General features: G+C 38.4%; 1 protein-coding gene across 1 annotated transcript in view; it reads right to left on the bottom strand.

The window, feature by feature from the left end:
* The window catches only part of LOC122816501 (coronin-7-like), a 3324782-nt gene that overhangs the window by 187928 nt on the left and 3111354 nt on the right, over window positions 1-25500 (bottom strand). Inside the window, exon 16 of the mRNA XM_044089332.1 lies at window positions 365-540. Within this exon, the coding sequence (XP_043945267.1) occupies window positions 365-540 (176 nt within the window). The remainder of the gene's footprint in view (window positions 1-364; window positions 541-25500) is intronic.

Genomic DNA, 25500 nt, shown 5'->3' with positions numbered 1-25500 from the left:
AGCACTACTACACAACACAGTTACATCACAGACCCACACTAGAAATGGACCACTGAGCATTCCGACCATCAAAGCTACCACAGTAATTCATTACAGCGCTACTACACAACACAGTTACATCAAAGCTACCACAGTAATACATTACAGTACTACTACAGAACACAGTTACATCAAAGCTACCACAGTAATACATTACAACACTACTACACAACACAGTTACATCAAAGCTACCACAGTGATAAATTACAACACTACTACACAACACAGTTACATCAAAGCACTACACAACACAGTTACATCTCACATACCTGACAACAGCTGCATATACCATGTCATTAACAGCACATGCCTATCCTTTGCATACCTCCAGAACAGCAATCTGTCCACCTGCAGCTGCTAATGGTACAGCCACCCTCTCTTGATTTACGCAGAAACCATCACTCTCGCCTGGTACTGTCAGGTTTAGGCCTTTCAGGTTGGTTATGTGAAGGTCACGATGCAGCACCTTTCCTTCTACATGACGGAATTTTGAGCTAAGACCTTAACAAAACAAATTAATCCTTTGTGAGAACATAACAATGTATACACAGTCTACAACAAGGGAAATGAAATACAGTCTGACATTCACATATGGTCCATTGCTGTGATGCATAAACTCTTCTAAAACTCTTGACACAAACAATTTTAGTGCTCTGAGCACTTTACAGGATTATACTCTAAAATGGTACAAGAGTTACAACATAACGATCAGGCTGCTTAGAAAATGCAAAAGATGCATACAGTTAATGGGGTACAACAGGGATCCTGATCTATTTTAATAACAAGTCAACTCCTACATTTTTAAAGTCTAATTGTCTGAAATGTAAAATCCAAACAATGTGTTCGTTTCCATAAACAATACTGTAAAAAAGAAAAAAACATTTGTACAAGAAACAGGACTATGGAGTATTTAGTCTAACAGATGACACAGATTAACAGCCCTGAGTGCACAAACTTGATACATACAGGAATGTTCAGAAGTCTAATGCTATGCTAGAAGAATGCCAGCCTTCTAGCTCATGGGTTCCCTTAACAGAAATGCTCAGACTGGAGTCCATAAATGGAAAGCAACCATTAATATTTGTCTGTTCTTTTATAATTAAGCATGAGTCAGTTGAGAGATATCTAAGGGATGTGGCATGCTTCTAGTATAAGAAGGAGAAATGTCTTACAAAGAGTTTGTTGTTCTACATAATTTGTCACGATGCAATGACTGTTGTCATAGGGGTCATGGACTTCAAGTTAAATATAAGTCTTGTTTTGTTAATATTGGATCACATTAACTGATTTATAGCTAAAAACACTTTCATTCTGTTGAGAATGGCAAAATTAAAAATCACTGCTGTAGGCATAACATACAATACCCTTAAAAAGTAATACTAATACAAAATCTTGTCCACTATCCAGGGTAGGAATGTAGGGTTGAGGGACCATGATTTTAAATACATTCTTAATCAGTTGAATCAATAGGTGGCATTATTGACAGCATAAACAGTGAAAGAGACAATACATAAAGAGTCCCTTTAAAATCAATCGACACTGAAAATCCCTCATTCCTGTTACAAAGAAAATTTTAACTTTAAAGCATAACTGATGTCATTAGACTAATAGCTTAATGAAAAATAACCTAATCCTCCTTAAATAAAACTTCATGATTTCAATCCAGTCTGAAAATGAAATTAGGAGATAGCACATTAAATTAAATCTAGAAAAAAATTGTATCTTCTGATAATAATACAACACACCAGCATTGCTTTTCTTAAAAATTCCATGTTTTCTCCAAAGGTTTCTGCACCAATATTTACTACTTTATTTGTATTGTTTCATAATCATTACCTACCTAGGTCACAAGACAAAGACACTTTTCAGTTATTAAAGGATTAGGTGAGCAAACTTTGTGTGTGTGTGTGTGTGTGTGTGTGTGTGTGTGTGTGTGTGTGTGTGTGTGTGTGTGTGTGTGTGTGTGTGTGTGTGTGTGACCCTAATTTGGTAACCTGCACAGGACATTTACCTTACGTTCTTTTGTGGTCAAAGTACAATTACTTGCCATAAAGACAGTTGTTCAAGATGGGCTATAAAACAGTGTTACACCTATTGTTTTAATGTCTGCATGCCCTTAAATTTTCTTGGTTAAAACTTTTATCAGTCATCTGGCTGAGGACTTCACCCATGTCTGGCATCACCATAGTTAAGCATGTTATGGATGCTCCATATCATCCCCAAGTTTATTTCCATCTGCAAAATACTTTGCAGAAGTCAAAGAGATGGGCTTATTTAGCCTACACATAAAACAGATACAAAAAGAAACATTACAAAGTAGTAAATGCTGAGGAAGGGGAAAAAATGTATCTGCTGCAAAGAAGTATTATAGAGATCTAGTGTTGTAGTGAGTACAAAGTACAAACATCAAAATGAATACATCTGTAAATTGTTTTCCTCTTTTTTAGAATCCAAATGATTTATCATTTTGCTAAACACATTGTAATGTCCCCACTCTGGGCCAGAAATCAAGAGCCTGAATCCCCACCACTGACACTGAAGAGGGACATTCACTTGAATACAAATGGATACACTCAGCATTTCCAGACGGAGACCTGTCTGCATCAAGCACAATTTCCCTTAAGATCTCTTAATCTGTCTCCCTCCAGGTCCCCAATGAGACTTCCCACTGGTACAGCTGTAGGGTTAGGTCCTCAGCTGAGTGCCCGAGCCAAGTCCCCGAGCATCTCCATGCAAACAGTGCTTTGTGTCCCTGCTCCAAGTAGCTGACACACAATCACTGTAAGATTTGGTTTGCATACACTCCCACAGACCTGGGGAAGGCTGGCACAGGTTTACTAGCTATGCTCCCTTCTGCCCAAACTACAGGCTAGTTATCACTGTTACCAAGCACTACAAAGTCAGCTACCTAAGGCTCTTGCAAGGGTACCCAATTATACAGAGTGAAATTAATATTAATACAAATGATAATGTTGACCAAGAAGTAAGGCTTTCAGGTTTGACCAGAATTATCACCAAATAAATATGTGCAAATACTCTCAAAACTTAAATATTTTCTAAAAAGGACCAGCCACAATGAAAAGTTTAAATATATTTAATAATAAATAATAAAAGAACAAGAAAATATTTATATCTAAATATCTATACACAGTAAACACCAGAGTTTCAGTCACAGGAGATATTAAAAATAACACCAATGGAAAGTTCATACGGCTATAGAAAAACAGTACTTCTAATCTCACTATATTTTCCTGACTAATCTAAAAGAATTACTGTTCCCTAATTAAGTTACTTACTACCTGAAGGCAAGATGAAGTGGGTGAGGTGAGTGGCCCTTGTTAGATCCAAGGCAGAATGCTGAGAGCAACTTCCTGCTAATGGCTAAATATTTCAAAGTTGATTACACAATGACATCACATTTGGTCATCTGACTCCACACTGACTAACACTAGAAGCTGACAGGATTTTACTAGCTATGCATTACTATACACACAGATACAGCTTTGCTCAGATCCCCTGGAAGTCATAAAACCATTTCACTCTTCCTGCAGCAGCTACCAACTATTCTCTAGCCCGGAGCTCCATCAAAACTGTGAGATAGCATCTTTATGGCTTAACCCATAAAGTAATTTAATTTCAAGAATATTTTGCAAAGTCAGGTGGATTGAGATTAACCTAGTCATTTTCAGTATATGCTGTTACAATGTATACATTTAAACAGTTACAATAATGCATGTACATTTCTTTTCCTTCCAGCAGGGCACACTGTTGATTAATTTTAACACAAGCAAACCTCACAAATACATTTTTATCACAAGCATCTATACAAATTAGTTTGATATACAAATGACATATAATTATTTACAAAATTCCAAATAGCTGCTCTGTCATATGTTACAAATTCACTACCCTATTTCTCCTGGCATTGCTGGCTGTACCGCCTATTGTCACACACATCACATACATTTGAGACAGGATTTATTATTTTGTTAATCACATTATATTAACATGAGACAGCATTTTTGATAAATGTGTTTCCATAGAGGTATTTGTTATATGTGTGTAACTTTCATCATTCAACAATTCAGTGCCATTTATCTGATGTTTCAACTACATTTAGTATCATATAATTTCAAACTTTTTCGTACAGCACACTTTAAATCATTGCAATACATTTCAGTCCTTTGTATCACTTCTGAAATTACCAGTATATCATGTGGGCTTCTTCATCAATCTTTCATATTCTAAATATTGTAGAAATCAAAGCTGGTCTTAGCTGATGCAGATATAGATGACACTTCCTTGTCAGAACTTTTGGACAGTGACTCTGGGTGTTCGAATTTCACTGCATCCTGTGTGGATAATCACCGGGACACCCCATGGATATTTCTTTGGACATTCTTTATTCCAAGCCATTTGATACTTCTGCACTTCTTAAAGCATCAGCCAGTTGTTTTCACTCCAAGTGGAGTGGGTTCATTTTAATCCATTTCTAACCTGTAATTTTAATGATAAATGATCTCACGAGATCTGTTTTACTCAACACAGTTGCTTCTGGCTGCTTTCTTCAGAACTTCACTGATTCATCACATTATCGCCCAGTTTTAAAGAAGACAGATGCCTCACACTCTTGTGCAGAAAGCTGTGGGTTCTATTCCCATACCAGGTAGATGAATTGCTGACACTGCAGTGAAGCATAACATGGTGCTGCACTTCTAAGTGGGCCATCATTCAAATGAGAAATTATACCGAGGCTATGTCTGCTCGAGTTGGTGGTAGTTCTGGTGGATGTTAAATGAATCACTGGTACCTATCAAAAAGAATAGCGGAAGTTCCTCACTACCTTAGCAGGATAAATACCACCTTGGGTCTCCCTTGAAATGAGGCTACTAGCCTATGGGACTAACCTGGTCAATAAAGGATAAGTAAATAAAAAAATATCTTGTGGCTTGATTCAGTATCCCTTGTATCTGATATTAATTCTCAGGTGTCAGCAATGATGTACTTGTAGGAATTCTTCCATTCAATCTACAATCTGTATCAGAAGTGGTGAAAGACAAATGCCCTGCAATGGAGTATTCCTATATTCCAATAATTCTAGAAGGTTGTCATTATAGAAAACACGTTAGTGGCTTGTGACTTTTAGTAAATGTTAACTGTCCACATGGCTCCCTCAGCTTAATCATCTGACTGAGAATAGCCAAGAATTGATGTTTTATGTTAAATTCCCACTCCTCCAAAAAAACTCTTAAATTTTAAGTTCCGCAAAGTATTGTGGGACATTACTACATCTGGGACTTTTCATGTCTCAAAAATGTAGCTTTCTAGACTTATTACATCTTTACTTGTAATGACAGATAACTTTACAACTTCATGAAATGTTAAACATTGTCTCACATCAAATAGACTGCTTCTTCACAATGAAACTAGTCTATTCCAGTTTTACTCCATGGTATTCCTAGCAGTTCCTTTCACCATCCCAAGCCTCTAAGTAGTCAAATAACCCAATATTGTTGGTGCTTCGATTCCAACTATCTTTATGGGTTTTTTCTAACGTGTACCATTAGGTAGTCTCTACCCTAGTGCTTTTGCATTGTGGCCTGAATAAGTAATTTCCACATAGAATGTTAATTTGCTCCTTTTCATGTTCAAGTCAAACTTTCCTGGTAAACAAATGTAAAATAAACTAAAATAAAACAAAATAAATAAAATAAAGTGTAAATCCTGAGTAACTGGAGCCTGTTTACTGCTTTACCCATTTATTTCCTTCCCTTGTTCTCTCATAAGTAGTATCAAGTTTCAGCAAGTAATTTGCTATCTAAGAATACTCAACAAAATCCTCTAACCACTGAAAAATAGGAATCCCATTAAATTTTCTGACTTCTACTGATGTCTGGAAAATAATTTCTGTTTTGTAAAAGTCGTATCTGTGCTACACAATTTCACCAAAACTTCTTTTGAAGTTGGCATGCTTTCTTCTCCTTAAATAACTTGGATTATGCTCTTCACAACAACAAGTCATATTTTACTCCTAGTTAGTCCAGGAGGGGGCTAGGTTCTGTTTTGTTAATACTCATGCTTTATTTTTTTCCACCATGATAAGTCTAGGATAATCTGAGTTTCCTTTTTCATCTGAGTCTATCAAGGTAAGTTTGGATAATGGCATCTTAGTTTCTTCTTTCTGTAAATCATTATTTAAGGCAATTTCTCCTGAAGCCGTTAGCTTCTTGTTCTGTGCTTAAAGATAAAGTTGACCCAATTAAAATGGCAGGATATACCAATAAATTTATATAATTCAGTACTATTTGGATAAAGTTGCTGTCCTTTTCAAATTATTTCTTCAGAGAAGTCAAACAGTTTGACTGAAATACTCTCCCATTTTATTCCTCTGTTTTTACTGCTTAGTTTGGTAAGAATACAGGAGCATTATAATTTGCAGGGCACTTCCTTTCTAACTTTCTTTACACTCTGTGATTTTTTTTTCATTTCTGTTATTAAATATATTTGGCAATGTAACATATCCCGTCTAAATTTTTTTTAATTGAAGTCAAAGGTTCATTTTCTCTTATTTCATCAGGACTCTTAAAGGACTCCAAATGTAGTGTGCTCTAGCTCTGTTCTTAAGATAATTTATTTTAGTTTTCTGATTAACAGCTTCTTTGTGTAGTTTGTCAGTTTCAGTTTCTCCATCTTAAAGCCATTCTTTCAAGACTTTCTTGTCGTAAGTTCTATTAGCTCAGAGTTTACCTCATTTTATTTGATGCTGATGGTTCACTGAAGATTTTTTTTGTACTTAGTCACATCTGTTTAACACAGCTAACAATGTTTTTAAATGACAAGTTATCATCCTGAGAAGATTTCTCGAAAATTTCTAAGTCCATTTCTTCTTTTCTTCTTCCTCCTCTTTTTTCATGGTTAGAATTTTATTTATGATTCTTAAATTTCACAATTTTCTTTGAAGAAATGAATTCTGACTGGAGAGCTACTGGATTATGCCTGCAACATCTTGAAGGTCAGGCCACAACCCCAATATATTGCATAACTTTCTCACCATAAATGTGATATCGCACATACTAGCCTAACTAATAGTTGTTGCCCATCTAAATGTGCAGTACCTATATGATTAATGCTGAAGTCGTAAGCACTGAAAGTACAGTTGTGTAAAATCTTACCATAAACATAGACATCTTTCTCTTCATTGTTGCAGTGTTCCTTACAGTAAGGATCCTTGTCTAGGGCAGCCCAACATCTGGCCAGTATACTAAAGCCTTAGGTTTTAATAGGGACTTTGAATGTCACACGTATCCTCCTCAAGCATGGCATCGGGCATAAAGGTGATGTACGAACCTACCATCCTCAAAACTGAAAAGTCTCAGGAGGAACAACAGTCCAAGGAGAAGAGAGGACCATGTGCATCTAGAAGGAGAAAGAAACGGGGTGGGGGGAGCGAATAATGCAACAGTGAAAAGAAGGACATCTACTGTTATGGTAATATTTTACACAATTGTACTATGTCCTTCTACATCACTGTTGCAGTATTCCTTACAGTAGGGAGAGTACAAAAACTTAGGAGGAAAGGTGGGAGTACAGCAGTGTCTTCAAGAAAGCCACACTGGATATCCCTGGCAAATCCATCTCTATAAAACACAACACACAGTAGTGGATATAACACCAGTGCAATTTACTCCTGGTACCTCAGCTGTTCGCCTTCACGGGACATTATATGTCCAAAAAGAAATAACAGTTTCTATAGTGCTCTAACACAATTGTATCATAAGCCCATCCCATCAATTAAACAATTAAACCTTAAGTACAATCAAAACATGGTGAAACACAAACCCAACATATTATATGATATATAAACTGTCATAGAAATGACCACAAAAAATTCCATTATAAAAATATTAATGATAGAATACATTAAATATTGTATAATATATAACCTCTTCTACGAATGACCACTAATAAGAATACATAATTACTTCCCATTTGATTCCTTTTTTTTACAAACACTATCAAAATATCTAAATGAGTGAAAATATGAAACTAGAAACATTAAAATTGCATAGATACCTCTTGATTTAGACCCCGGATATAGAGTTTTAAAATTAAAAATGAATGTGGTTTCCAAATAATTTAACCTAGTTTGAAAATTGTTCCCAAATCCTTTGATATCAGCCAACACACTAAAAAAATAATGAATCACTATCACCCTCATGTACTGTCATGTCCAATCTGGACAGCAACAGAGAGCAGACGAGGGAGCAGTTAGTAAGAACAGCAAAACCAGGCATAAGGGGAGATACAATAGATGATTTTTCCAGTGATTTTAGTAATGACTTGAACATTATTAATCTCTCTGACATTGAGATTTCAGAAAATGCAGAGAATTTGTTAATGAAAGGGGCAAAGTTTGTACCAACCACTTTACCTTCCTTAGTGAGGGTTCTCATTGAGGCAAACAAGTTCTGTCGTAAACTGCATCTTAAGGTACATTTTTCTAAAAATCAAATTAATGATCAAGATACTGACATTCGTACTGTTACTGACAATGATTTGTTAATGGACCTATCTATATATGACTATAAGAATGATTTTGAACATGATATTGTTGATTTAGACTCAACGTTAATTGAAGAAAATGTTTTTGGTTTTCATACAGGGTATGGTCATTTATGTTTACCCAGATTACCTTTCCATCAGAGTTCTTTTTGTCCGCCAAAAGTTAACCAGATTGTGTGTTGTTTTGAGAAACTTTTATATCATAACATAGAAAGACTGTTTAAAGAATTTAATTGTAGGGAATATAATTTAACAAAAAACAAATGGGAAATATTGAAAATTTACGAGGACAGGCTGACAATGTGGTATTTTATGTGACCGATAAAGGGGGTAGTTGGGTAGTTATGAATAGACATCAATACAATCAAATAGCTATAAAATTGTTGGAAAAAAGTGAAGATTATACAAGTTTGACCTTTAATCCACTTCAGAATTTTAACAAGGTGTTGTTGGAATTATTGGAGAAAGGTGAAAGACTGTGTTTTTTGACAAGTCAAGATGTTAAAAAATTATTCATAGCCAATCCTGTTAATCCAATTTTGTTTGTCATACCCAAGATACATAAGGATAGATTTGAACCCCCTGGTAGGCCCATAGTGTCAGGTAGAAACTCTTATGTATAATGTAGGAGCTTTTCTTGATTTTTTGCTTAAACCTTATATGTTAAAAATTCCTTCTTATATCAAGAATGGCCAGCATTTATGTAAAATGATGGAGGATGTTATTTGGCAGGATGATTATTTCTGGGTTAGTATGGATGTGGTTTCGTTATACACTAATATTACTACAGCAATGGATTTGGAAGCAGTCAACAGGACATTAGGTGAAGGGCCACGGTCATCTTTTATAGTTGAGTTGTTGGAATTTTGTTTAAAATATAATTATTTTTTGTTCGATAATAAAGTTTTTTTTACAGAAAAGGGGCATGGCAATGGAGGCGGCATATACACCCGCATATGCAAATGTGTACATGGGACATTTTGAGAATATATTTATGCATCCAATGGAATTTTTTAAGAAAAATGTTATCATGTACAAACGATTTATTGACGATTTGATTATGATTTGTCGGGGACCCATTAAGGACTTTGAAAATTTTTCTAAGGATTACATCATAACACTCATGGATTAAAGTTAGAATATGTGATGAATAGAAAGATTATTAATTTTTTGGACTTGACTTTTTTTGTTGATGAAGATGATAAGATTCAATTCAAACCTTATAGAAAGCCCACAGCTTTAAACAATTTTTTGTTTGCATCTAGTATGCATCCTAAACATTTGATAGATGCATTACCCTTAGGGGAATTTAAACGGATTTGATCTAACACATTCCAATATGCCATAAACAAGGACAATTGGAACTAGCTGAAAGTAGGTTGTTGAACAGGGGTTATTCTACAAAGGTAGTTACAGCTGCCAAAAACAGAATAATGGGTAAGTTGGGTAGCAAGTGCTTACACCAAGTCTAAAGTGATGGAGGATGACATTTTTTATGTCATGAAGTATAGTGCCTTTTCTGAGAGTGCAGTCAAGGTGGTTAAACAACTGTGGCCTATGATAAGTTTAAATGAGACTCTGGGAAAGATTTTCCCAAGGAAGGTCACTTTTTCTTATGAAAGGTTTTATAATTTGAGAGAGTTATTACATAAACCCATCAAGTTATGTAATTCGAATCATAGGTATGGGGCCTTTCCCTGTGGCAGCTGTAATCTCTGTTCTAGGATAAGGAATTTATCAGGTACAGTTATTAATGGTAGGAAATATCAAACTAGGGCAAATTCAATTGTAAAACCTGTGGTGTTACTTACATATTGGGTTGTGGATGTACCAATACTAGATGGTACATCGGGCAGACAAAACGTAAAGTCAGGATTCGAATTTTGGAGCATCTGTCTGATATTAGAAATAGGAAAATGGAAAGTCCAGTAGCACAGCATTTCATGACAGTACATGAGGGTGATAGTGGTTCATTACTTTTTAGTGTTTTGGCTGATATTGAAGGATTTGGGAACAATTTTCAAACTAGATTAATTTTTTTGGAAACCACATTCATTTTTAGTTTTAGAACTCTATATCCAGGGGGTCTAAATCAAGAGGTATCTATGTAATTTTAATGTTTCTAGTTTCATATTTTCACTTATTTAGATATTTTGATAGTGTTTGTAATAAAAGGAATCAAGTGTGAAGTAATTATGTATTCTTATTAGTGGTCATTTGTAGAAGAGGTTATATATTATACAATGTTTAATGTATTCTATCATTAATATTTTTATAATGGAATTTTTTGTGGTCATTTCTATGACAGTTTATATATCATATAATATGCTGGATTTGTGTTTCACCATGTACTTAAGGTTAAATTGTTTAACTGATATGATGGGCTTATGATATAGTTGTGTTAGAGCACTATATAAACTGTCATTTTTTGGATGTATAGTGTCCCGTGAAGGCGAACAGCCGAGGTACCAGGAGTAAATTGCTCTGGTGTTATATCTACTACTGTGTGTTGTGTTTTATTTAGGATTGCAAGAGTGTTTCGTATTGTTTTGGATTTAAATCCATCTCTATCCCTGGAAACCATATCCAACTTCTAGTGCTTGGTAAAAATATGCACAGAAGTTGAAGTAACTGCTGGAATGATGGAGTTAGTATCTAGTCCTTTGAAAAAAAAACACCAGAAGAAGCCACAGCCCTAATAGAATGAGCCTTAACAAAAGAAGAAAGGTTTTTCCCATGAAATAGTAACAAAAAGAAATGGCCTTAGACATCCATGAATAAATAGTTTGCTTAGAAACAACCAAACCCAATGACCCAGGATGAAAGGAAAGAAAAAGCTGCTCAGATTTACGGATGGCTTTAGTTTTATCCAAATAATATCTGGATTGTCAATGTAAATCCAAAGTGTGAAGAACCTTCACACTAGCAGACTGCAGAGAAGGGAAAAAAGTTGGCAAATGAATAGAGTGATTAAGAGACAACTCATTAACCACCTTGGGGATAAAAGAAGGATTAGTATAAAGAGACACCCTGTCCCTATGAAAAACTGAAAAAAGAGGAATGGCCATAAGGGCCTGCAGCTCAGACACCTGTCTGGCTGAGGTAAGTGCCAAAAGAGGAACAGTCTTCCAAGAAAAATGCTGTAAACAAGCTGAAGTTGCAGGCTCAAAAGGAGCCTGAGTGATTTAACTCCAAGACAAAATGAAGATCCAAGAAAGGAGGAATAGGCTTCCTGGGGGCCTAAGACGAAAGAAGCCTTTAAGGATGTGTTTGACCTCAAATCTAGAAACCAAAGGAGGAGTTAAAGGCAGACAAGCAGAAATGGCTGACAGGTGGGCTTTAACAGAGGAGTATGCCAACCCAGCAATGATAAACCCACACAAATAAGAGAGAACAAAGGGAACTTCTAGAGAAAGTGGATCCAGGTTACAAGCAAGACACCAAACAGAAACTCTCTTCCATTTGGACAAATAAGATTTCCTGGTAGTGGGTTTTCTGGACTCCTGCAGAACCCGAAGCAGGTTCTGAAAACAAAAGATGTCTAAAAAGGGTCAAAGCCCTATCACATGCAGTGTCAATTGAAGAGTGGACAAGTGGGGAAGGATGAGAGACCCCTTATTCTCTGTGAGTAGGTCCACCTTGTGAGGCAATTTGTGATGATTGTCCTTGGTTAAATGCAGAAGAAGAGGGAACCAATGCTGTGTGGGCCAAAAGAGAGTCGCCAACAAGATTTTGGGAGAATCTTGGTATGTCTTGTACAAGACCCATGGTATGAGAGGAGGGAGAGGAAAGGCATAAAGAAATATCCCATCCCAGGAAAAAGACAGGGTGTCCACCTTTGAAGCCAGACAGCATGAGACTCTGGTGCAAAAGAAAGAAAGAAAGTTGTCTGTTAAGAGAGGAGGCACAAATATCTACTTGAGGAGTACTCCACTGTGAAACATCCATTCGTGAGTCTGTGTAATGCACCTGCTCAGTCTGTCACAATGCTCTGTTCTGAAGAGTCACCTGATACTGGACAGCTGGATCCCAAACCAGAAGGGCTAGTCTGCACAACAGGTAAGACCATGACACCCTTTTTGTTGATGTACTACATCACTGTAGTACTGTCTGTGAAGATTTTAAGGGGCCCTGGATGGAAAAGAGAACACGCAGCCTGAAGAGCCAGGAGAAAAGCTCTCATCTCTTTGATATTGATATGGTCCTTCCATTGACAAAGAGGCCAAAGGCCCTGAACCTTCAGAAGGCTGAAGGAAACTATCCACCCTGCATCTGAGGCATACAAAAAAAAGTTCCTAAATGGGGATAGGAGGTTAAAAAGAAGCCCTGGGTTGAGGGACAGTTGACAAATCCACCATGGAGCTCTAACTTGAGACGTGAGAGGAGAGGAACTGGAAAGTCTAAAGGATGAGAATGTCGAAGCCAGACTGACTTTAGGAACCACTGAAGCTTTCTCATATGACATCTGCCAAGAGGAAGTATAGGAATGGTGGAAGCCATGTATCCCAGAGCACTTAGAAACATTCTTGCTGTAATGGAGGCCAAAGGAAGAAGGGATTGAAAGAATGCAATCAGAGTCAAAGCCTGGTTGAAGGCAGGGATGCCAGAATTGGAATGGTCTGCAGCCTGCACCCCAAAAAAAGCATGATCCTGAGAAAGAGGAAGGATTTTTGGATGTTCAGTGTAAACCCCTAGGCTTTGCAGAAGACAAACAGTATAGTGAATATTCTGAAGCAAAATCTCTGGAGCGGAAGCCTGAATGAGCAGGTTGTCCAGCTAAGGAAATATCTGAATTCCTCTCATTCTGCAGAAAGCAATCACAGGAGCAGGCATTTGGTGACTCTTGGGGCACTAGAGAGGTCAAAGAGCAAACATTTCCTGAATATGGAGATAAGCATCCTTGAGATCCAAAGAGACTAGGAAAACCTGAGGAAGAAGAGGAAACAAGGTTTGAAGGAATAACATTCAAAAGGAAGGAACTTTTAAAAAGGTGTTGAGAGCTGGGACAAATCCAGAATGGGTCTCCAGGTGCCTTCTTTCCTGGGAACCAGGAAAAATTCTGGAATAAAGTATCTTCCCCTTTGGAAAAGTTGAAACTGCTTGGATGTCTCCTTGAAACAAAAGGCTCTGACGAACATCTGGAAAAAAGGGCAGCTGTTCCTGAGGAGGTTGAGGAATGCCCAGAAAGAGGGGAACCAAACTATGTAATACCCTTGACAAATGATGGAAAGAACCCAACTGTCCTCAGTGATTTGTAACCAATTGGGAAGGGACAGGGGAAAGATGAAGAGATAGAGGAACTTGGCTGAGATGGGAGGAAAAAATATAGTCAGACAAAAGCTGGCTTGTCTGGAAAAAGAGGCTTTTGAGCTGTGGGGGTTTGAGTAGACTTAGCAGGAGAAGTCCTTTTAGCACTCTTCTTACCCTTGGGAGGAGGGTGAAACTGTCTATGGGCAAAGGCAGACTTGGTAGGGTAATTCCTCTGAAATTTGGGAACAGGGGAAACAAAAATATGTTTCAAGTCCTGCACAACCTTACTCTTTTCCTGAAGATATTTAAAAAGCTTAGCAGCCGTAGAACCAAAGCAATTTTTGTCAACTGGAGCATCAATTAGTTTGGCCTTGATATCATATGGCAGAGGCGGAAGGTGAAGCCAGGAACACACCTCCTCAATACAGAACCAAAGGCAGCAGCTTCCCCTGAGGAGGTTTCAAAGCCATAAAGGCACTGAACAAACCCTGTGTAAAATCCCGCCACTCACGCCGAGGATCCTTAGGAGCAGGAGAAACATGCTTAGTCTTTTAATTCTTTTTTGAAAGGGCCATCAGCCCTAACTGTTTAGGTGGCTCAGACCCCTGCCTATACTCAGTAAGCGTAGTAGAAATCTCCTCCCTAACAAGGATTTGTAGAACACCCCTGGGCCTTTAAGAAATAATCAGCTATGGTTCCCACTGAACAAACAAAATGGATGTCTGCACAGCCACCAGGGATGTGTGAGAAGCTGGGCCCATGCTGGCCTCTGAAGTGGTCACGGCAGGGGAATCTGACTAAATAACTGAGCAGCCCTGTGGGCCTTCATCAGCCTTGAGAGAGAAGTCTGGTGGAGGCAGTACAACACAAGAATCCGACCAAACTTTCTTGGCCTTCTATTTTGCTGATGGCTGACCTTCTGGTCATGAATGTTCCAGCACAGTACCCTGAGCCAACAATTTTAGATGTGGGTTCTCCAGGTAAATAGCCAAAGAGGACAGCCGAAGGTACAACGTTTTTGGGACAAACACCTGATAAGCAGATGAAAGAGTGTTACACCGACAATCAAAGATTGTGTTCAGACTGGTGGCAAAGTAGTTCTGAAGATGGTACATCCATATGACACATTTATGCCCTATACCATGCGCAGGGAACATACGTGTGACGTACAACGTCCCTATTACAACCTAAGACTTTGGTATACTAGCCAGACTTTGGGCTGCCCTAGACAAGGGACCCCTACAGTAAGGAATATTGCAACAGTGATATAGAAGAACAGTACTTTTTACAGTCAAGGAAAAGCAACTTTATGAAACAAATAAGTATCTTTGCAAACGGGGGGGGGGTTGTCTTTCCCTTCCCACAATCGTTTATGAGGAAGGCAGTGTTCCCACACTCTTAAGAAATATTCTACCTCTGAAGTTACAGTATCTTGGAAGTAAAATAAATACTGGCTTTCCGAGTAAATCAAGGCAGTCACTTTACTTTCTACATAGTGTAACATTAGATCTTCTACTACAGAGATTTGGATGGAAGAAAGAAACATAACTCTTTGCATTAAAATACAATTTTTCTTTTTAATTTTAAACTTTAATTTTTAATTAAATGGATCTGATCTTATTCAAAGTTTCTTGAGCTGATGCTGCATGTATATGTTTAATAACATGCACCCCTCTGAAAGCCTTTCATCTGAGCTGTGCCCCTATAAAACCCTTTCACCAAAGCTTCACTAAGGAACTCTCCCCACAGTGGCATTATCATAACTGCTTTTGTTCCACTTTTACCGTCTCTAAAGTTGTATTTTTTTGTCAAACATAATTTATCTGCTGAAGAGTTTCTGCATATTGCTGAACATTTCTAAATGTATATATCATGCGATGTGCATTTTAATTAAGTTTAAAAATTTACATATTTTTTCTTTCCATTTTAGTATTTTTCTTTCCCACAGATTAAGTGCCTTACTTTTCATTCAATCATATGATTGTTGATTTGATAACTGGAAGAAACACAAAGCAGAAAACATCTGATAATTAATTAATAAAGGAACTCAGCAAAATTGTACATGTGTGGGCAGAACATGTTAGCAACGTCTGGTACAAAACCAAATGGCATCTTACAAAGCTAAGTAAGAAAGCAGATATTCATATCAATCCATAGATCATAAACACAGGAAATAAACAGGAAAATGAATGAAAACTGAAGAGTAAAGCAAGCCAACACAAAAAGACAACTAATGACATGGGTATCAACCTAGATCACATATTTTAGCAAAATGGTGATCAGTTTGCTGTGCGCCATCCATTCTGCGCTACTAAAAAAAACCTTCTGGAGGGTAACATTTATTTCTTAACAGATCTGCCAGGGAAGCAGCTTCATCAGCATACCTAGCACTTTTAGATTATTACATTCCAGAGGAGAAGCAATGATGAAAAAAAAGGCTGCACTTAAAATGTTCTCTAGAGGAATGTACAAGAAGCACTTCTCAAGTAAAGTCTGCCTAAAACAAACTTGAAATGACCTATTTCTAAATTTGTGAGTAAAACCAGGTTAGAATACTGGAAAAAAAGTTCATGATCAACATGGCCAAATGCCCATTTATAGATGTAAATTGAATAGACTACAGAGTAGACGGATATGTAGATCAGATCACTGATGTAGTACAGTTCAGTCCAGCCTAAAACATTGCTACTTAAGATTAAGTGAAACATAACTCCAGAAATTTAGCCAGCTGCAAGTAGACAGATAATCTAAGAGGGAGAAACTGTAAACTAGTCAAAAGTCAGTAGGAAGAAAAAGATTTGGAATTTAGCAACACAAGTGATAAGCCCTTTTCAACCAATTTAAAATTATACCAGAAGACTAAGAATGACTAAGGAATGGAGGAGGGGGACTGACCAAAACTCTGATCTGTGATATACAACAATAAGTATCCTTTTTTTTGCTTATTTTTACTAGTTATTGCTTACTCTAACCATTTATTGCACTTTTTTATTGTCTGCTGCCTACTTTTTACTGCATTTTATTGCTATAAATTAATCTACACTGCTGTACTGAAACTGTCTGCCTTACAGGGCCTGTTAAATCACTTGTGTTACTGTCACAATGTTTGCAAAGCTTTTTTAGCTAGTTTCACTGTGTGAAAGGTATTAACTGGAAATGTTCTCCATTTGTTAAGCATCTGTTTGTTTGTTCTGATTTCCTGCTAAGGAGTGTATCATATAATGATTTGTTTGCAGTTAAAAGCATTCTCTAGTCTCCATGCTCCTTTATCTGTTTAAAACTTTCATTTAGTGTCTCTCTGCTGTGATAAACATTTCCGTAGTGTTTTCTGCCTAAATAGGTCAGCTAGTAGCTTAGCGTAGTTTGTAGTTGCCCGCCCCTACTGTAAATTTGATCTCGGACACTTCTTCCCACTCCAGTGTCATTAGTTCATTCTACCTAATACAAAAAGAATATTTGGGAAGGCCAGCTCCCTTAGTTTCTTAACCTTGAATTATCTTCTGTTCCCCCTTTCTCCCTTTCCAGTTTACTAAAAAAATATATATTCAGCTGCTTTTACAGCATCTGTGTTTCCTCCTCTTACTCTACTACTTCATCTTGGTTTTTCTGCCACTTGTTCTCTAAAGTGTTCAATTGCACTTTCTCTGCTGTATTTATTACTTCTTGTTTTTAGCCTGTTTAACTTTTAAGTATTATTTTAAGCTGGTTAGTTTTGGTTTAAGCACTTGGGCTTTAGGCCTGTCCCTTAGCTCTCCCTGGCCTCTCTCCCTCAGACAAATATGGATGGACAATTTCCTATGGTTTCTCTTGCCAGCCTGGTTGATATAGGCATCTTGAGACAGTGTAGCAACTGCCTCATGTACATAGGTTCATAGGTTTATACTAGGCTATCTGCCCTAAGGCATTTATAAGCCTAGCCCAAATTTTTGTGGCTTACGCCCCCCCTTATATGAAAAAATACTGTGCCCATTAGTTTGTTGTGCCTCTGTCCAGCAGTGACACAGAGATGATTCCCGGGATAAACCTACGATCTCCCATCCACAGGTCAAGATCCCTCTTGAACAGAGCCAGCGAGGTGCTCTGCCTCACACGGACCGGGATTTTATTCCACAGCATAGGGAGTCTCTGAGTGATAAATCTATCCCTCCAGCACGTCCTATTTATATCCGTGCTAAGGTTTAAGTCGCTTGCTCTAGTGGTTTTGGTGGATTTGGATTTTTTGAGGTGGAGCATGTCCATTAATTCTGGGTTGGACATGGCCTTGTATGCCAGGCACATGTTACCTCTGAGCAGACGGTATGCAACTGAATAGAGCTGGAGTTTCTTCAATCTGGCAGCATATGACAGATTTTGGAGTCCCTTTATCCTTTTGGTGAGGAACAACATGGACAACCATCTACTACTACCACCTAGAAACACAATTTGTGAGAGATGCAATTACATAAAGAAGCTAGAGTATATGTTCTCTCCTTCACAAGCCAGTATATTTGACACTGAGAAGATTGTCAACACAATCACTACACCTCAGCCACTACCCACAACTACACAAGACACACTCACATATGTGGAGGTTCTCAACAAAAACAAACCCAAACAAAGGAGACCTCAGAAGCAAAAACACATAAGAACTCCACACCACATACCATGCATAGTCTACACAACAGTGTCTCGCAACCACTAAAGCTCAACGGTAAGCCTATTAGTCATAGGAGAGTATTTTAAGTTTTTTAGATCTCAACATCTACCAAGAAAATGATAAATTAATAACAGCTATTTTCAAGAAAAAAGTACAGAATAATGCTTATTTGTATTATGATAGTATACACCCTAATAGGACCAAAACTAATATTGTTAAAGGCCAAGTAAGATTCATAGGTAGGTACTAGGCTATTGGCCCTAGGGCCTATATAAGCCTAGCCAAACGGTACCCTGGCTTTTGCCACCCAAGAAAATTATTTTCCTGTGCGCCTGTCAAGCAGAGCCACAGAAGTGATCCCCGGGGTGAATTTCCTATCTCCCATCCAATCATCAAGATTGTTCTTGAAGAGTGCTAATGAGGAGCTTTGTTTGATATAGATAGGTAGTTTGTTCCAGAGTATGGGAAGTCTCTGGTCAGGAATCTATCCCTCCAGCATGTTGTTTATTGTGGTAACAAGATTTAGGTCCCTAGAGCATGTAGCTCGGAGGGATTGGGATTTCTTTATGTGGAGCATATCCAACAGCTCTGGGTTTGACATAGCTTTGTATGTTAGGCAGAGATTGCCTCTGAGACGGTCTATGTAGGGCATCTCTTTGAGGCCGGTAATCCTCTTTGTGAGGTATTTGTGTGGCCTTTCCAGTTGTAGATGACTTATGAGGTACATACCAAAAGGGGCGGTGTACTCTATAATGGGTCTAATGAGTGAAGAGTAGAGGGGAACAATGACCTCTTTTTTCCTGGATGGGAAACCTTTTGTGATGAGGTGTGCCACATAGAAGGATTTCCTCACTACTGTGGCAATGTGATTATCAAAGGAGAGACTACTGTCCACCTGTGTCCCAAGGTCTCTTATCACACTTTCAGTGTTAAGTACACTACCGCCTATGTGGTAGTTCATGGGTACAGAGTTTTTACCAAAAGGGATGACAATGCACTTTTTGGCACTGAGCTTGAGGCCATGGCTTTGACACCAGGCATCTGTCTCAGTGAGGCCCTTTTGTAGGATGTCCACATCATTTTGATTATGGCTCCTAGTTTGCAGTCATCTGCAAACTTTGTTAGCCAAAGACCTTCTTTGTTAGCCTGTACTTCAGAGAAGTAGATACCAAACAGGAGAGGACATAGGACTGAACCCTGTGGTACTCCACTTGTCACTGGTCTGAAGTTGGATTTAAAGTCTGCTACTTTCACAGTGTGGGTTCTTGTCAGTGAGCCAGTTGGCAACCCATCTTGTGACAAAGGGATTTATACCTAATTTAGTGAGTTTGTCTATAATTCCAGAGTGAGGGATGGTGTTGAAAGCCTTGGCGAGATCTAGATAGGCTGTATGAACCACCTTACCCTCATCTACGGGTTTGGTGACCACTTCAAAAAAGTCTATCAGGTTTAGGAGACATGATCTGCCTTTTACAAACCCGAACTGGGTAGGGTCCAGAGTTTGGAGATTACCAATGTCATTGTTTATAAGTTCCATGATGATACACTCTATAGCCACCAGGCTAATGGGGCGGTAGTTCCCAGAGTCCATGGTGGCTCCCACTTTGTGGAGTGGGATAACCGTTGCTGTGCGCCATTCAGTGGGCACAAAGCCTGAGGTGAGGCTATGATTGAACATGATACTTAGGTGGGGTGCCAGTTCGTTCTGTAGTTCATGTAGAACGCAGCCTGGGATGTTGTCAGGTGCATGAGTTAACAGACAAGGACTGTGATTTTGAAAGAGAAGGTGTTGTTTTATTTAACAAATTTATTAGCAGAGGATATCCAGAGAAAAGTCTGAAGAAGTCCAGTGTGGACGAAAGCGCTTACTGTTTGATGTGTATGCTTTGTCATTAAAATTGATCACTTTTGGGCTCATCTTTCCAGTTTTGTTCTTCATATTAGTCATAGGAGACTCCATTGTGAGACACACAGATGCGTCTCTAACCAGGCTGGATAAGGAGAAAGTCACAGTTAGTTGTTTGCCGGGTGCCAGAATCCACCATATCACACATGCAGTCAAGTCTTTCAACAACAGGTACTGCTATGTCTCTGTCATAGTCCATGTTGCCATGAACGACTTGAGATGTACCTCCCTGGACTATATGAAGAGAGACATTACTGAGCTCACTGAGTGTGTGTCTCAGGCAGGTATGTCCCCAGCTTTAAGCAGCATTCTACCATCACCCAGAATGATGCCTCAACACAAGCAGAAAATGATTGACTTTAACAATTGGATTAGTTTCTGGTGTCATTCCAGGGGGATCCAGTACCTGACAGCCTGGGAAGATATGATTGATAGACTACGATGCTTTGCTAGAGATGGCCTGCATCTGTCTCACTTGGGCTTCAGACTTCTGGCCAAGGCCCTTACCCCCCACATAGTGCCTTTTTTAGGAAAAGTCATGAGGTCAATACTACCAACATAACAATTTCAACAAAATGCAAATTAAAGGTCATGCTGCTAAACGCTAGGAGTCTAAACATGAAACTGCACTCACTGCAAGCATTCTTAACCCTGGAAGATGCTGACATTTGTGCAGTCAGAGAAACCTAGTTCAAAGCTGCGGAGAGCAACCCAGCCTTACCTGGTTACTCATCCTATCATACATTCAGACCACAAACTGTGAGCAGCAAAGCCAAAGGAGGTGGAGTTTCAATATATATATTAAAGACACACACACACACACACACACACACACACACACACACACACACACACCTCCAGGCTGGTCAAACAATATGACGCACAGGAGACACTCGAGGTGCAGTTTACCATTGACAAGACCCCTATTCAAATTATAGCTAGCTACAGGTCCACAAATTTGACTCAATATGCCCACTCCACCTATCTGGATCTCTTCAAATATATCAAAATTCAACCCTTTACCCTGATCTTGGTGACTTTAATTACCCAACCATAGACTGGAAAAACTATTCATGCCAGAACACAAATGCCCAGAGATCCAGAGATTCCTCGATTTTATCAATGCAAAAGCCTTGGAACAGCTAGTCGATACCCCCACAAGAGGTGATAATATCTTGGACTTGGTTTTAACCAGCATAAGTGACCACTGCAGCACCCCTACAGTATCATCCTCCCTGGTAAGATCTGACCATAAATTGGTCAGTTTCGAAGTCACCATCTCTGCTAACCCCCCTCTAGCTAGGGTCAAACAAAAAAACTTGTCCAAAGCTGATTACAACCTCCTGAGGGATGGTATAAACAGCTTCACAGCCCCTCCCCCACTGTAGGATCTGGCACCAATATCCAAATCTAGACCAAAGTACTATACTAGCATTTATATGGATGCATGGAATCTGGAATACCTGACAGGACAAAATCATCCTCTGCAAGGAAGAGTAAACCTGTCTGGTACACATCTGCAATAAATAAACCATATAACAAAAGTAAAAATTGCTGTCCAGGACCAAGAAGGAGCAGGTGCCCAATTGGAAGCAATCTGTCCTTAGCCTAAACAAGTAAATAAGAGCACTAGTGAAATCCACTAAAGCCAACTTCAAGTCCAAATTGGCCACATCTAGAGACATCATCTACTAGAGATTAAAATATAAGAATGAGGTTGTGAAGTGATGGGATCAGCCAGTAAGAGGAACGAGGTATGGGATTAATCAGTGGTTAAACACCACATACTATTAAACTTGTCTGAGGAAGCTCCAGAGGAAGGAATAGAATCTGCTTAAAGATTGGTCTCAAAGTGGAACAGAGGGTAATAGGTAGCGGTAGTATGTCCTGTGTCGACTACCACAAGAAGAGGGAAAACTAGAGAGAGGGTAATATGATTGCTATGGGACAAATAAAGTTTAAAAAGAGTATGGTCAAGCTCTTAGGAGGAACAGCAGATCCATGTTTATTGGTGAAACAGAGATGATGGTTCCAAATAATTTCTTAAACCTGAGGCAAAATGTTTTAGGTTTCCTAGGAGACCTTGCCATGGGTTTGGCTTAGCACGTCTGCTAAGAAGCATAGCTGATCTTCTCAAGCTGTGTGAAATTCAGGTTATCTGGACCATTTACAGATGCTGCAAGCCTCGTCTCTAGCTTTAAGCCTATTGCTAACCTCCTTGGTAAACCCAGACCATCTTGAATTCTTAACTCTATACAAGTCAGTACAATACAGTCAATCCTGGATTTGTGTGATGGAAAATGTAAAGTGGTTGAGGGCTATACTGACCTTAGAAGAGCTTCTCCCAGAAACTCAGGCAATGGGACTTAGTTGAAGGGCCCAGATGCAGCAGAAAGTAGGATCTACAATTATGAAGGGAGGGGTCTTAGGCTTTTTAAAAGTTCAGTAAGTGGGTACTTATCAGTGAACCCTCACAGAGATGGACAGGACAGAGGCCTGAATACATGTCTGGTACATCTGTACAATCATGCAACAAACTACTGACTGAATGGTAGTTAGGCTGGGTGCATAGCATCACTGTCGGAACAAAACTACAGAATACTTTGCTGGAGAAAGAAATGTGGGAGTCAGTGGAAGAATAACTTTTCCCCTGGAAGTCCACATAGAAATGGAGGACAAATGTTAACTGAAGGCATTAACTGTAGTAGGTAGGGGAATTCAGGCAGCATGTGGAGCCCCATGCACTGAAACAACCAGCACTTATGATAGTAGCTATTTATCAGTGGTCAGTTAGGTCAAAGACTGTATTAGCAGTACAAAGACCTGAAACATTTTGTTGACAAGCATAAGAATACCATCCACAAAGGCTTTTATTTTACTTATTTATTTATATTAATTTTATCCTGGTAAACCCAGTAGGCAAAAGCTTCTTTGCAGGAGTGACCCAGGAATACTACTTTGTTAAGTGACCTACTCAGATTGACACAGAAGGCAAATGCAGGGTAACGGAATCAAATGCTGTACAACAGCGTAAAGCTCGATAGCAGGACATCACCATACTCCATGGTAACCGCCAGACCGCCGGACACATGCACACGGTCATTTCTAAGGCTATGGTAATTACTGTGAATAAACTGACATGACAGGCATCTCAGTGCTCATCCAAGTGTTAGAAAAGGACAGCCAAGCCACTAATTCATCCAGTTTCCCACTGTAAAATATTTCATTCCATGAGAGTAAATACATGGTTAAGGAAGAGAATGATAGGAGAAATTATAAGGGGTCAGGGCTGGAACTGATGTCCCAAGAAGAGAAGAGACGTGAGAAGACCAAAGTAAGTTCTCCCAGTACAAAAAGGATAAGAAACAATGTCTGAGTTCCAGCACATAGGTATGATTTCTTTTCAGAATTCCTGGATTGACAAGGAAGAAAGTGGACTAAGGTAAGACATTCATCTTCAATACTTATAATTAAAAAATGGGTCCATACAAATTGATGGAGTAGAAGGTTAGAAATACTGGCTTGGGTTAAACCAAGAGTTACCAAAATGAATTGGTAACAAAGTCAGTTAAGAGAACTGCAGACAATAGCTTGGAAAAGCAATCTGATAGGTGGCACACTTACTATAAATGATGGAAGATTAAAGCATATCCAGAAATGATCTATAAATGCAGCAGTTGCTGCCTCAGAAAAGCAATCATTTTGAAGTACACTAGATTTCCCACAATTAATAGTCAAATTATACAGCATTCATGGGAACATATTAAAAAACATAAGGGTAGACCAAAAGAAACACACCCACATAATATGTGATAGAATATGTCAGAAAGAGCACAGGTTAAGAGAAGTTAGGACATGGGGAGTTAAGTCAGCATAAATACACCAGAGCAGATTCCCTCAGGGGAAATAAGCAGTGAAAATGGGGAAAGATCTAGTGCTGTATAAAATGCAGCTTGTCCAGCTCCTCAAAGACAGCAGGGTTAGCTCGGACTGAGTACCGAAAGGAGATAAGGAGCAGGTGGAAACAAGGGATAGGCTTATGGTCAGATAGGGAAAGATCTTGTTCACGTGGATGTGTAGAAAATCCTGCCATACACACATTTCCTGAAATAAATGGCACTATGATTGCTAAAGAAACATATGGATGTGGCCATTTAACTCCACAGCTGGTGTCTGTATTTCTTTCAATAACCAAAAATTGTTTAAAATGTTATTTATTTATTTGTCTTTGTTAATTGGGAAAGCCCGACTGGGCAGTGCTGTTTTTAACCAAAGGCCTGTGGAGAAAAGCTCCAGCACATTTACATTGTTAAGTTACATATTAATGTTACAGTTTTCTTCTGTACAGTTTCTTACAGAGATGGTAGTAAGTTGCCAGTGAAGTTCAGTTTAAGTTATGTAAAATATGACAGTTTTCTTCTATAGAGTTTCTTATAGGGGTAGTAGATACTTTACAGTAAGTTAACAGTGTAGTTCAGTGTCTATATGACATAGCTTATGAAGTATCGATATCTGCATCAACAGTAGGTTTTATCATTAGATATAAGAGAAGCAATATTTTCTGAATAGGTGTAGACAGTTATTGTTGAGTGAAGGTGATTGTACAATAGAATTGTAGAATCATGTTTAAAGAATACAAAGTTGTGTTATGTAGACAATACAATGAGAAGGAAAGAGTTTTGTTAAAGGAAAACTCCAACCTAGAACTGCAAAAATCTTTTTTTTTTTGCACTCTGTCTTTGTTTCCTGGCCTATTTTAATACCTCATAATCAATCTAAGTGCTTTATTTGTAATTACAGCCTGTGTTCTATAACATGGCTACCAATGGGGCTTGAGGTATCAACGTGATCTTGATCTCCCTCAACCCTTTCTCTTTCCAATAATGCTTTGTATGATGCCAGATATAAGGAACTAATTTTGAATTCCCATGCCACTGGCATACAATAGGATTTGTGAGTGTCACTGTTATTTTCTTTACCTTCTGTAAAAGGACTGCTACTTTTCTTTCTCTAATCACCCTCATTTATGTTTGGCTCAGACCTTGTTTTACACTATACTTAGAAGTTATACAGCTACAGCCAGAAAAGTAATCAAATTGCAGGACTT

This window comes from Protopterus annectens, chromosome 12.part0 (assembly GCF_019279795.1).
Source record: "Protopterus annectens isolate FY-2018-M chromosome 12.part0, PAN1.0, whole genome shotgun sequence".
Lineage (NCBI taxonomy): Eukaryota > Metazoa > Chordata > Ceratodontiformes > Protopteridae > Protopterus > Protopterus annectens.
Note: the sequence above shows the minus strand (reverse complement) of the source record. Positions and strands in the feature narration are given on the sequence as shown.